Raw genomic sequence first — 13,898 nt, forward strand, 5'->3', positions numbered from 1 at the left:
GGGAAACCCTTCAACATATTGGTCTTGGCAAAGACTTTCTGAATACAACCCCAATTGCTCAGGCAATAAAACCACAGATTAACCACTGGGACCTAATGAAATTACAAAGATTTTGCACCGCAAAGGACACAGTGAAAAAAGCAAAGAGGCAACCTACAGAATGGGAAATAATCTTCCCCAGCTATATATCTGATAGAGGGTTAATATCTAGGATATACAAAGAACTCAAAAAGTTAAATAATAAGGAATCAAACAAGCCAATCAAAAAATGGGGTATGGAGCTAAATAGAGAGTTCTCAAAGGAAGAAATACGAATGGCATATAAGCATCTAAAAAAATGTTCTACGTCACTAGTCATCAGGGAAATGCAGATTAAAACTACATTGAGATTCCATCTCACTCCTGTCAGATTGGCCACCATCATGAAAACAAATGATCATAAATGTTGGCGGGGATGTGGAAAAAAAGGAACCCTTCTGCACTGCTGGTGGGAATGCAATCTGGTCCAGCCATTGTGGAAAACAGTGTGGAGGTTCCTAAAGCAGCTAGAGATTGATCTACCATATGACCCAGCTATAGCGCTCCTAGGCATATATCCAAAGGACTCATCTCATTTCCTTAGAAGTACATGCTCAACCATGTTTATTGCTGCTCAATTTATAATAGCTGGGAAATGGAACCAGCCTAGATGTCCCTCAACAGATGAGTGGATAATGAAGATGTGGTACATTTATACAATGGAGTTCTACTCAGCGGTAAAGAAAAATGAAGTTATGAAATTTGCAGAAAAATGGATGGACCTGGAAAGTATTATACTAAGTCAGGTAACCCAGGCCCAGAAAGCCAAGCGCCACATGTTCTCTCTCATATGTGGATCCTAGCTACAGATGACTGGGCTTCTGTGTGAGAATGAAAATACTTAGTAGCAGAGGCCAGTAAGTTGAAAAGGAGACATAAAGGGTGGAGAAAGGAAGGGGGGAGGATACTTAATAGGTTGATATTGTATATATGTAATTACAATGATTGTAATGGGGAGGTAATATGGAGAATGGAATTTCAAACGGGAAAGTGTGGGGGTGGGGAGGGAGGGAATTACCATGGGATATATTTTATAATCATGGAAAATGTTAATAAAAATTAAAATATATATATATATATATATATATATATATATATATATATATATATATAATTTAAAAAAAGTTCATGTTTCATGGACACAAAGGAAAGACAAGGAATATTCAGCAAAAAAAATATGATAGGGTAATTAATCATCTTAGTTGTACCAGGAAGCACATATTGGATTATTCCTATGCCTGACTGTCTTTCATGTAGACCATGAACAACATTTTCACTTTCACCGAAGTTTTGCTGACATTCTTGTGTATATTCCCTACCACAGAACATCAAATGACTTGTGATTTAAACCAGAACTATTCTGCTTCAATTTTCCAGGGGATGAACTATCTGCATGCATGGATAAACATTAGTGTATATTGAAAACATCTTTAGGTAAGGCCTCTGCTACTTTCAAAGGGAGCTATTCTTTTACCTCCTAATCATACCCTCACTATATCTCTGAATATTCTTTAAACACTCAAATGAAACCTTCTAAGACTTTCTCAAAGACATTTTCTATATCCTGCAAACTATAGTAGGTTTCTTTGAGACAATCTGAAGAAGGTATCAGATACAGTTCAGGTTGTTAAGATTGATGGGAGCAAAATACACAGTACGTTAGCAATGCTTTGTTCTAAGTGTCTTTATTTAGTAATTGGAGAGAGATGTGAGAAAATGATTATTCTTGCTACTGCAAACCATCTCCAGAGGCATATAACACTTTGTGAAATTAGCTTCCAGTAGTGGAACCTGGCCTGGCAGGTGTGCATGGAAGCTGATAAACAATGTTAGAATGTAAGAGCCAAAGGAAGGGTAGGACTCTGTACAATGTGCTCCCTCCAGACATAAAATGGCCTGGATATCAATGACCTCACAGTGCCTGACACTACCTACACAAGACAATCATAAGAGGAGGAAAAGATGACATCAAAATAAAAGAGACACTGATTGAAATGAGGAGGGGATATAATGGAGAATGGAATTTCAAAGGGGAAAGTGGGGGAGGGGAGGGCATTAACATGGGATATTTTTTATAACCATGGAAAATGTTAATAAAATTGAGAGAAAAAAAACAATGTTAGAGAACATATAAGGCTTGTACACTTTAACAAATATCTTAACCTCTTTTTAATATTTAGTGTTTACAATAGTGCAAGGGTTTCTACAGGATATAATTTAAATTAAGACATATGAGGGAAAATTTAAAAATCAGTTGGTTGTACAATATGATTTTTCTTCACCATCTTTAGAGTATTTTTACTGGGTCTTATCAAAAGGATGTAACACTTGGGGAAAAATATGCAACTTATCAATCCTGTACTGGAGGCCAAGATAGAGAAGACTTCCACTATCACCATGGCTATCCCCTTGGAGCTGTGATAGACAGGGAGGAAAGTGACCCACACACTGCAGAACACCAGCATGCTGAAGGTCAGGAATTTGGCTTCATTGAATGCATCAGGCAGGTTTCTGGCCAGGAAAGCCACAGTAAAGCTCCCTATAGCCAGAGATCCCAGGTATCCCAGAACACAGTAGAAGGCAGTGTCTGAGCCTTTGTTGCACACAATGATAATGTACCCATGTTCCAAGTGTTCATCAGTGTCAACAAAGGGAGGGGATGTTCCCATCCAGATGCCACAGAGAACAAGTTGGATCAAGGTACAGATGGGAATGATGAAGTTAGGTGCTCCTGATACCAGCAGTCCCCTCAACTTTTGTCCTGGAGCAGTGGCCCTGAAGGCCAGAACCACAGTAATTGTTTTGGCCAAAACAGTCGACACAGCCACAGTGAACAGAAGTGCAAATGTGATCTGCTGCAGGATACACTTGGCTGTGGTGGGGTGTCCAATGAAGAGTAATGGGCAGAGGAAACAGAACTTGAGGGAAATGAGCAGGATGTAACTGTTTGTTCGATTATTGGCCTTCACAATTGGTGTGTTTTTGTGCTTCACAAAAACCCCAAGTACAACAGCAGTGAGTGTAGAGAAGCAAAGCGCTGTACAAGCCAGAGCTATCCCCAAGGAATCTTCATAAGCCAGAAACTTCATAGTTTTTTGGAGACAGTGATTTTTCTCTAGGCTAGCATATTGATTGATTGGGCACTTCACACATTGATCCATATCTGGCAGACAATGTAAAATATCATCAGATTAGTGGCAGTATTTACTTCTTTGTTACAACATTCTTGTATTCTAGTTCCTATTTACAATTAAGGTAGTTCTCTTTATACCCATGATGGCAATTAATAAAGACCATCGTATTAGGTGAGATAAACAAAGCTTTTTTAAAAAAATATTTATTTGCTCATAGGTAGAGGGAGACTGAGAAATCCAGGGAGAATGGGTGCGCATGATCCGCTAGCCACTGAAAACAAGAACCACATACATGTACCACTTTGTACATCTGTCTTTCTCTGTGCAATGGGGAATTGAAATGAGGTGTTTAGGCTTTGCATGTCCTTGCTTTAACTGGGGAGCCATCTCCTCAGCCTAACAAAGCTGTATTTTATTCACTTAACTTACCTTATATATTCTCTTGACCCTAATTTTGTTGCAGTGTACTAGGATTTACATGAGGTATTTCTTATGATTTCTTCTACAGGAGAGACGGCTTATCAATTAAGATGCTTGCCTGCAATTCCTAAGGGCCCATGCTTGATTCACCACATCTCTCATAAGTTAGACACACTTGGTGATACATGAGTAAGTCGCACATTTCCACAAGGTGGCACACGTTTGGAATTCAACTGCAGTGGTTAGGGACCATTGCACCCTAATTATCTCTCTTTCTCTCACTCCCTCACACTCATGCTCTCTTTCATTAAAAGAGGTAGTCTTGTCTCAAAAAGAAAAAAACACTAGCTCAGAGTTCTGTACACAGTGCAGTATGAGATCAGAGAGGTTCATGATTCTATGTTGATTTTAACACCTTTGTTAGACAACATCCATAAATTTAGATAATAAAATGTGATTTTTCTCTCATACTACAGTTCTCTGTCTTATGAAGCCTATCTGTCTGTATCAGCTGATGTTTTATGGCTTTGTACCCAAATGTCAGTAGGTACATATAATTGTTCCAACACATATTTTAGGGAATATGAATGAAATTGAATACACCTAGATATAATTAACTCTAATATGATTATTGCTGCAATCTATCTACTTCAATAGGTATTCATATACAAATTTTGAGATGACATACCATTTATCTGTTTCTCCAAATTTACCTCAATAATCCTTGGTCAACGTTTTAGCATAATTTGGTCAAGAAGCTTATTCAAGAAAGGATTATGAACAAGATAATTTGCCAACTTTCAAAAGAATGAACATGATACACAATAGGGAACAGGGGAGAAATTCTTGCCACCTATAAGTTATATTTTCTATCATGGTGCTTTACAGTTTTGATTGTAATTGTTTTGAATCATAAAAGAGGACTTATAAGAAATATATGGTATCTGCTATTGAATATTTACATAAAGGAATATTTTCCCATTAATTATCATATTACTTCTCTTAATCATGTATTGTAAATTTATTCACATATATTTTATGAATCATATATTATAAGGCCATACATCCCACCTATTTAGGTAAATATAACATGGCCAACATGTACAAATTAAAAAAAAAAAAGAAAAGCACATCAATACTAATACTGAACTTATCCAACACCACTAAAGTTTGTATTTAATTAATTAGTTTGGATTGCATGTTGAGGTATTACTTGAATGAACACTGTTTTAATATACTTCTAATTATATTATTTTATTCATTTTGTGACATTATCCAATCATACTAAAAATTCATGTCAATCTCATTCCTTTTTTTACATCTTGTATCAATATTCCTCTGTATCCACTTTGACATCTGGTACACTGAAAAGGTGGTTAGCGTGTGCTCCAGACTCTAATAGATGAAAATACTGAGGAATTAATATTTATATCATATTTAAATCCCATTGAAAATATTGACCACAGCCTTTAGGTTCTACTTTAACATGCCACTCCCATTGTATTGTGTTCTCATCTGTCAAATAGAGGGCAACATAAAATAGAACCTATCCTTCCATTCTGTGCTCAATCCAGTAGGTTTGACATGTGAGATATATTTTTATTCTTTTTTCTAACTTCAGAATATTTCCCATTATCTCCTTAAATGCTTCAAATTACATCTAAAATGATGCACATGATATTTTAATTGGAATGTTTATGTTTCCTGATAAAGGATTTAAATAGCTGTGATATGCTATTACCTAAAGTCTTAAAATCAACTGCTCTCTGAATTATTATTTCATAGATGCTAAGGAGATATTATGCTTATATTGAATGTGTTTGCAAAATTACATATCACTAAAGCCAGAAAAGGGTGGAGTGGTGGCATACTGTCTAAAGTACTTTCTTGCAAAGACTAAGGACCCAGGTTTGACTCTCTACATCCCATGTAAACCAGTTCTACATGGTGGCACATGCATCTGAACTTCGTTTGCAGTGGGTAGAGGCTCTGGCACTCACATTCTCACTTTATCTTCCCTTCCCTCTATAATCAATCAATAAATAACTGAATAGAATGAATATAAATATTTAAGTCCAAAAATTATATCTCTGAGCATTTATTATTCATCAGCAACCTCTTGCATCCTGGGAAGATAATGATGTGAAAGATTCCTTCTTATTAACTTCATTTTATGTAGATTCACAGAGGATTATATGAATATGTGACATTCCTTGATAGAAATAATATATTCATTAACTATTTGACCTCAAAGAGTATTTTTATTGTGGGAGAACCAGTATGTACAATGGATCTAGGTACTCAAAATGTGGTTCATGGAGTAAAGTGAGTATTATGTTTATGGTCATGAGTATTTATCATTTCAACCAAGTGATTACATTAAGCAATGAAGAAATATGTTTTTTCAGATAGATGCATAAAAGAGACAAACTGGAGAAAGACTCTCTAAACCATTAACTTACCCGTTTTGTTAGAAATCTCATTTTCTGGGCAGGGGAAACAATCAAAACAACAGGCAGCGTTTCCCTCATGTCGGAACTTCCTGAAACCAAGCTTGCAAGTCTCACTGCACACAGAGGAGGGAATCTGAGGAAAACCAGAAGTGTAGTTGCAAAAGTTAGTAATGTTATATGCTTCATTCATAACGATATGTGAAAATAATCACACTTACTAAACTCTTTATCCACATCTACAATAAAATTGAGGTGTCACACTCCATTTATTACAATGTATGTTGTCATGTCTGTCAAGATTTTTTATTGTTTTTGAGGTAGAGTCTCACTCTAGCCTAGGCTGACCTGAAATTTACTATGTGATCTCAGGCTGGCCTTGAACTCACAGCAATCCTCCTAACTCTGCCTCCCGAGTGGTGGAATTAAAGTCATGTACCACAACACCCAGCTTGTCTGTCAAGATTTTGATGAAATATTTTGTCATTTCCAAATATTTTTCAAAAGATGTAAAGAAAATCTAGGACACTGGTAAAAGAAACATAAACAACATGTTGCACTTGGCCAAATCGTGAGGGCACACATGGGCCCCCATGATTTTATCTATTTATGTTGAGAGTAAAACATCACAGTTAGGTAAATATACCTGCCTACTCTCTGTGGCCCACTCTATGGCCTCATCAGACAAATACAATTGTTGACCGAAGGAACCATATGATGTAAACTGTCCTATTTTCACCTTGATTCCAAGACCTTGTGGATAATTTGAAATGTAGAAAATATCATAGTCTGCATCACATTTTCTTTTCTCATTAATAGTCACTAGGTCTCCAATGGGGTTAATAAATTCTATATTCTTCATAGTGTGGTAAAACTAAAGGAAACATATCAGTTCCAAGTAAGCAAAGACAAAATGGACATAATATGTGATATGAGTAATACCTTTGTTTTTTACAACCCTAACCAGAAAATGAAACTCTATTGCATGTACCCAATAATGTGAAATAAATGAATTTCCACAGATAAATGTAGAAGCACCCAAATTCAAGAGTACTCCCAGCAACAGGGTTTAAACATATATGGAGCTACTTAGAAGGTATTACTGATGACAATACATACCTTTGAGCAGTCAGGTACACATAAACTTGTTATTGGGTGAACATCTACCTGTTCATAATACATTGCATGGTAAGCATATGCCCAGGCATACACAGCATTATATAGATTATAACTCTCGTCATTCATGGCGATGTCAAATCCTTGACTTGCAAACCATTTTAATGAATTATTGAGTGCACATTTACTCTGTGTTCTACATTTAGATTCAATGTCCAAACAATGAAAGTACATCCATTCTGATCTCAGAACCGAAAAGTCTATTGGATATTGAGAAGTGTTCATTGATTGAATAAATTTTTTAAAATTCGGAATCTCATGATGGTGATTAGAAAATGTGAAAGCACCATAGAATGAGTCAAAATTGATGTCTCTTCCTGTATTTGTGATGACATCCCACTGTGAGGTGGTGACCCAGATCCTATGGATGCCTAAATTTGCCCATCTTCTAAAGCTCACTTCCAGTGTGGAATTTAATTCACCATAAATGACCACAACATTTGCCAATGATGTCACAATTTGTTTATAATATTTCTCAGCCCTTGTGTTGTATAAGTCCATGTTTAATGGGATCACATTCACAAAGGCTAAACAGAGTTCATTTCCTTGCATCTTTTCTCTGAAGTCTGAGAGAAATTGAATACCTTGGTCACCATCAGAGATGACCAGCCCCACCCAGATCCAGTTGAAATGAAGCATTAAGGAGACTATGGCAAAAGGCAGCATTGTTTCCTTGGGAGCAATCTGATACAGATAAGGATACTGTAAACGGTCACTCAGAACAGAATTAAATGGGCCATAGTGAATCTAAAGGACACAGAACATACAAATGAATGTGAGGAAGAACAATGGAAGAAAACTTAAACTAAGATCTGAATTGTGTTAATTAACATTTGGGAAGAATGTTTGGAAGGATGTTTGCTCACAACATTATTCGTTGTATTTCACTATCCATAAGACTCTGGAAAAGTACTGAACAGTTTAAGAGTTGTAGCAAATCCATTTGTATGTCTCCATAGTTCCTCCTATCAATTTTTAAAAGTTAAGTGCTGAAACCCCACCAAGTCCAGGATTATGATCTCTATTAACTGGATGTGACAGTACATGAATAACCCAAATATCTACTGGAAATATCCCTAAGCACATGAGATTCGTAATTCTACTCTTTACATCACAAAGTCTCACCTGTCCTATATTAAATATTATTGAGAGAAATGTCCCAATTTTGCTACTTCTTTCCCATGATGGTCCTGTAAATGATAAGCCACATTCATTTATTTCACAATGATAATTAGGAAGAATAATCCGTTTAATTTCTCTGGAAAGTAGGTAAGAGACAATAATCAATGAATCATCACATGTGGAAGGACTGAAGGAAAAATTAATAGACTTGTTGGGTATAAGTTTGGGATTTCTGTTGATCTCTTCAGTGACAAAAATCATTGTCAGAAGATATTGATATTTTTTGACTGGCACACTGAAATGAAACACAGTAATCATTATGGATGAGGCTTCAAACAGGATAATCTTCAAAACAATTTGAATGGACATGTAATACATGTGATAAGTGATGCTTTTCTCCTGAAATTCTCATGTAATCATGCAACTTTATGTGAGGATATGATCCCACATAGCATAACGTTCAACTAGGTATTTTTAAATTATTAAATGAATGCCAATTCATAAAGGGATTTATGTTATGAATATATATAGAGAGAACTGTATTCACCTTTGGCTAATGAGAAACTGGTGAAAAGTAAATATATATAGTATATATATAGTGTATTGGTCATAAACGAACTTGGAAGTAGACTTACTCCAGACATAATATCTTGATGCTAGAATTCTCAATTTTAAGAAATGAAAAATAAATGCAGTAGTGATCGAGTTTATGGTGTTTTGGTGGGAATATATGGGTAATAGTCACCATTTTTGTGGAAGATCACATTTGTGTGTGTGTGTGTGTGTGTGTGTGTGTGTGTGTGTGTGTGTGTGTGTAAGAGGGCCTATGCTTGTTTCAGGGTGTACACTATAAACTAGTGTAAGTTGTTCTTCTACATTACTGTACATGTCATTATTTGTCTTCAGTTTTTATTTTGACACAGGTTCTGACTCTTGCCCTTTCTGACTTGGGATTCAATATGTAGTCTTAGGGTAGCCTGGAACTCATGGTGATACTCCTACCTCTGCCTCCTAAACACTGAGATCAAAGGTATGTATCACCATGCCTGATTTACATGCCATTATTCTGATGACGTGGAATTCACTAATTTGGTTATACAAGCAACCAATCTCTAGGGATTAGGACCTTTCAAACTCAGAACATAGGATGACATGGGCTCTAAGTCAAAATTTTAGGTTAGGGCCATGGATTTGAACAAAGGACATCATGTTTATGGGGAAGTTCCTTTACAAATTCCTATGTTTTGCTACTTTTGTTAAATACCATCCTGCAATGAGTAAGGCAATTCCCTGTTTAATGGTGAATATACACTCAATCCTTTCTATTTACACAAAAACATGGCACTTATAATGCCTTTGAAGGCATGGGTATCTCCTCTAATTGTAATGTGAACTCTATTTCACCAGGAATTGGAAGTGTCTCTTCATTTTTGGAGTTCATTTGCTTCTTGTGTTAAGTAATTCCCCTTTGCTAGGACAACATAGCTGACAAAAATCAGGTTAAAGGAAGGCATATTTGTTGCAGATTATCCTTCCAGGTCATACTAAAGAATACTCAAAATTGATAAGGATATTATTGGCAGTCATAGCATGGTATCTGGGAGTGGCCTCATTCAGTCCAGCAAGGAGGCCCACAGAGCTATATGAATATTGCACATTGGCAGTCAAGCCTCTTCCTTTTTATACAGTAGAGGATCTCTGCCTGCTATGCTGCTGCCCACAGTAAATTTGGATATTCCCACTTCAATTACGCACTCAATCTTATCTAACAGGAATTCTCTCCAGGGATAAGCTCATCCATATAATTCCTCTCAGATGATTATACATGTTCTCAAGTTCAATATAAAAATAAAACGTGACAGTTAAAACATCGTTTTCCATCTGTTACCTCAAAAATTCTCTCTCACATTTATCATACCAATAAATGTGGGCTAACACCACAATGCACGACCCATGTACATCAATAAAGAGGGGCCACTGGGAAGGTGGTAGGCCGTGGATGAGCCTAATAATCATACCAAACTGCCTGTATTTGCAAATAGTAAACTAATAAAAATATAAATATATTTAATAAAATTATCTCTCTAATGGTAATGTGAAATATTTTAAGGTGAAGAAATATTCCCTTTGTCTGATATAATCTTCTACTGTAAGTCTTTTGATCAGAGAATTAAGACCATAAATATCCAGAGTTATTGTTGTTCTGTGAGTTTATTTTTATTGAGTGTCAAAGATTTGTTTCATTATGGTGTTTTAAAACTAGGTTTCATTCCCCTCTTCCCCTTTTCTTTTTTCACATCCCTTTAAGCTCCTCCCTGATACTTAGCTTTTCAGCCTTCATCCCTCAGGTTTCCTTTAGGTTGGTGGTATAACACTGTAGTTGTCCCTCTTGTGGTGGGTCAATAGTTGTAGCTCATGTTACCTACCCTTTCCTGTATTTAGAGTTCGTTGAAAAATCACCTATATTGAAGGGCTTTTTTTTTTTGTAGCTTTCCATCAAGAGGTGGCAAAGGTGGTATAAAGGGCAAAGAGTTTGCCTCTACATTCGGACTCACAATTGGAAGCCTAGAAGTAATTATTTATCTAGGAAGAGGTTCATGGATATCGGGAAATTGCTCTTATACTCTTATTGGAACCCAGAAATGGGGAGTGTGGATGGAAATAAGGACATGGGTAATGGTTAAGTGTGCCCAAACTAGCATGAGTACTTCTGTCGTCCCGCAATTATGATCCTTGCCACAGGTGATATAGGAGGGAGAAAGTGGTATAGTGACTTGGCGGCTATGCTGAGAGTCATGTGTGACATCCAAGTCCATGTAACAGTGGCAGGAGGATAACATTTGAGATCTGAGGATTTGGATACACTAGAGTGAGGATGTGTTGTGTAAACAAAAATCATTTTTATCAATGGAACACAATGATGCTATTGATAATTATTAATGTAATTCTTCTGACATCCTGCTCTACCTTTACGTTACATTTTTCTATCTCTATGTATCATTATTGGACTTCTAGTTGACCAAGTAAGCAGAAAAAACTCAGGACATAATGATATTTCAGATGTTGATAATTTCATGTTCCATTAAACTTTTGGATCTCTCTGCAAAAGAAACCCTTTGATATCCTATATAATTCTCTTATTATTAAGTCTTTTTTATTTATATTTACTAGTATTTGATGTGCTGAATGATTTTTAGCTCATTAGAGGTATTCTGTAGATGCATTTTGACTTCCTATTTAAAATAGTTCTTCATAATCATTTACTCTATGTGGTCTTTTTGTGAACATTTAATATTTAATTATTTCAAGTGACTACAGCAATGTTAAGTAGCGAAAACATAGCATTCTCAACAAATGTTGCTGGACATATTGAATAACTACTTATAGAAAAAAATGAAACTACACCCATTCCTCTTCCCATGCCAAAAAAATTAAACTCCAAATGGATGAAATTCTTCAAAATAAGATCCAGAAATCTACAGATACAGGATGAAACAAAAAGGGAACTTTCTACAAAATATGACTAGGGCCATACTTCCTGAAAAATACCCCAGTAATCCAGGAAATTAAATAAATCGTTCAACCCATAGCAACTAATAAAGATAAAATGTTTGTCTACAAACAACATACCCTAAACAGAGCCCACAAACTACCTACAGATGGGGAGAAAATCTTTGCCAGTTATACCACTGACAGAGGCCTAACTTCCAGAATCTAAAGGAACTCAAAAAAGTAAACAATAGGAAAAAGAAACACTAAGCTCAAATAATGGGGCAGAGAATTCAACAGAAATTTCTCCAAGGAAGAAATTAAATTCCCAAACTCAACTCTGAAAATATGCAACATTCTTAACCATCGGGGACATTGAAATAAAAAATTCTGACATTCCTTCACACTCCCTAAAGGATGGGAATCTTTAAAAAAATTAAATGAGGGCTGGGCATGGTGGAACACACCTTTAATCCCAGCACTTGGGAGGCAGAGTTAGGAGGATTGTTGTGCGTTTGAGTCCAGCCTGAGACTCCATAGTGAATTTTAGGTAAGCCTGGGTAGAGAGAGACCCTATCTCAAAAAACAACAAAAACAAAAACAAAAAATAAATGACAGTACATTTTGAGAACACCCAGGGAAAGAGGGCCCCTAGTTAACTACTAGTGAAAATACAAACTTGTAAAATCAATATATAAATCAATAAGTAGACTCCAGAAAAGGAGTATAATATTGCTACCAACTAAGCCTGTCATTCCTCAACTGAGCATCTACCCTAAATGCTCCACTCTTCACTCCAGAAACATTTGCCCAATAGTAGCTGCTCAAATCACCATGACTAAGAACTGGAATCAACGAACATGCCTATCAGTTGAGAAATGAATAATGAAGATGGGGTACATACACACAATGGAATTCTACTCAGCCCCAAGGAAAAAAATCTAATGAAATTGGCAGGGACATTGTAGGACTTGAACAGATCATACTAAGTGAAATCACTCATATGTAGAAATACAAATGCCTGGTTTCCCTCATCCATGGTTCCTAAACTGGAATAGCTTGAATTGCTATCATACCCAACAAGAAACTGATGGTCAGATGAGAGGGGTGGGAAGGTTTCTGGAAGGGAGTGGGAAGGCACAGTGGAATGGAAATATAAAGAAAATGAAATCCAAGAATATATAGGTATCATAGAATACTTTCTCATCAGTAGCAGACTAAAAGATATAATCATCAATAGGAGCATGGGGGGATTGTCTGGTAATGATTAGGCCTGAAGAGAATGGAATGGAGGCTTAATGTAAACATGGAATAAAATGCTGTATGAAAGCAGCCAGCAATACTGTGAGAAATCAGGGGACTATGGTATACCCAAGCAACAATCCTGACCAGTTGTACACACCTGAACAATAGTGTCAGTCACCCTAGTTAAGTAAACAATGCCTATCTCATTAGCTAAATGATGCACTCAGTGGAAAAGAAACCATAGGTAGAACTAAAAGTCAATTCAGAATCCTATGGATACCAAGATAATACACTCTGATGAGAACCATCCATTAGTCTTTGGTCAAAAGTGAGGCTACAGCTATCAAAATCTCATTGCGGCATGGAGGCAGGGTATTATCATGGGCTATTTTTTTATAATCATGGAAAATGTTAATAAAATTGTGAAAAGAAAAATAATCTCTTGAAGTTCATAATTCTTCTACATTTTAACCTATCCTGATCCCACTCTACATTGGAGTATCTGTTTGTCTTTCAAGGAAGCAAAGAGAACAAAGCACAACCAAAATATATCAATAGAACAAGAACTACCTACTGTATTTCAGGAGGTAAGGGATAGAGACACTGATAATACTCTGAATGCAATAAAGCAAAAATCCAGAATGATGAGACTTACACACCAAGGTAGACATAAAGCACAGTGAGGATGAGTGTGTGGAAAGAATGTACTAGCGACAGGTTCGGCAGAAACATCCAGAAGCATTGCATTCCCCTACAATGACAGACTTTTCAACTCACATGTCAT

The 13,898-nt window shown here is 36.3% G+C and overlaps 1 protein-coding gene across 1 annotated transcript; it reads right to left on the reverse strand.

Annotated features, from left to right (window-relative positions):
• Positions 1-2,321: 2,321 nt before the first annotated feature.
• LOC123457455 (vomeronasal type-2 receptor 116-like) lies at positions 2,322-8,698 on the reverse strand. Its single transcript, XM_045141356.1, has 5 exons — positions 8,369-8,698; positions 7,202-8,005; positions 6,729-6,956; positions 6,095-6,218; positions 2,322-3,241 (listed from the first exon to the last, which is right to left on the reverse strand). Exons 1-5 carry the CDS (start codon positions 8,696-8,698, stop codon positions 2,322-2,324), a joined length of 2,406 nt encoding a protein of 801 aa, XP_044997291.1.
• Between the last annotated feature and the right edge of the window lie 5,200 nt (positions 8,699-13,898).

This window comes from Jaculus jaculus, unplaced genomic scaffold (genome assembly GCF_020740685.1).
Source record: "Jaculus jaculus isolate mJacJac1 unplaced genomic scaffold, mJacJac1.mat.Y.cur mat_scaffold_53_1_689399_arrow_ctg1, whole genome shotgun sequence".
Lineage (NCBI taxonomy): Eukaryota > Metazoa > Chordata > Mammalia > Rodentia > Dipodidae > Jaculus > Jaculus jaculus.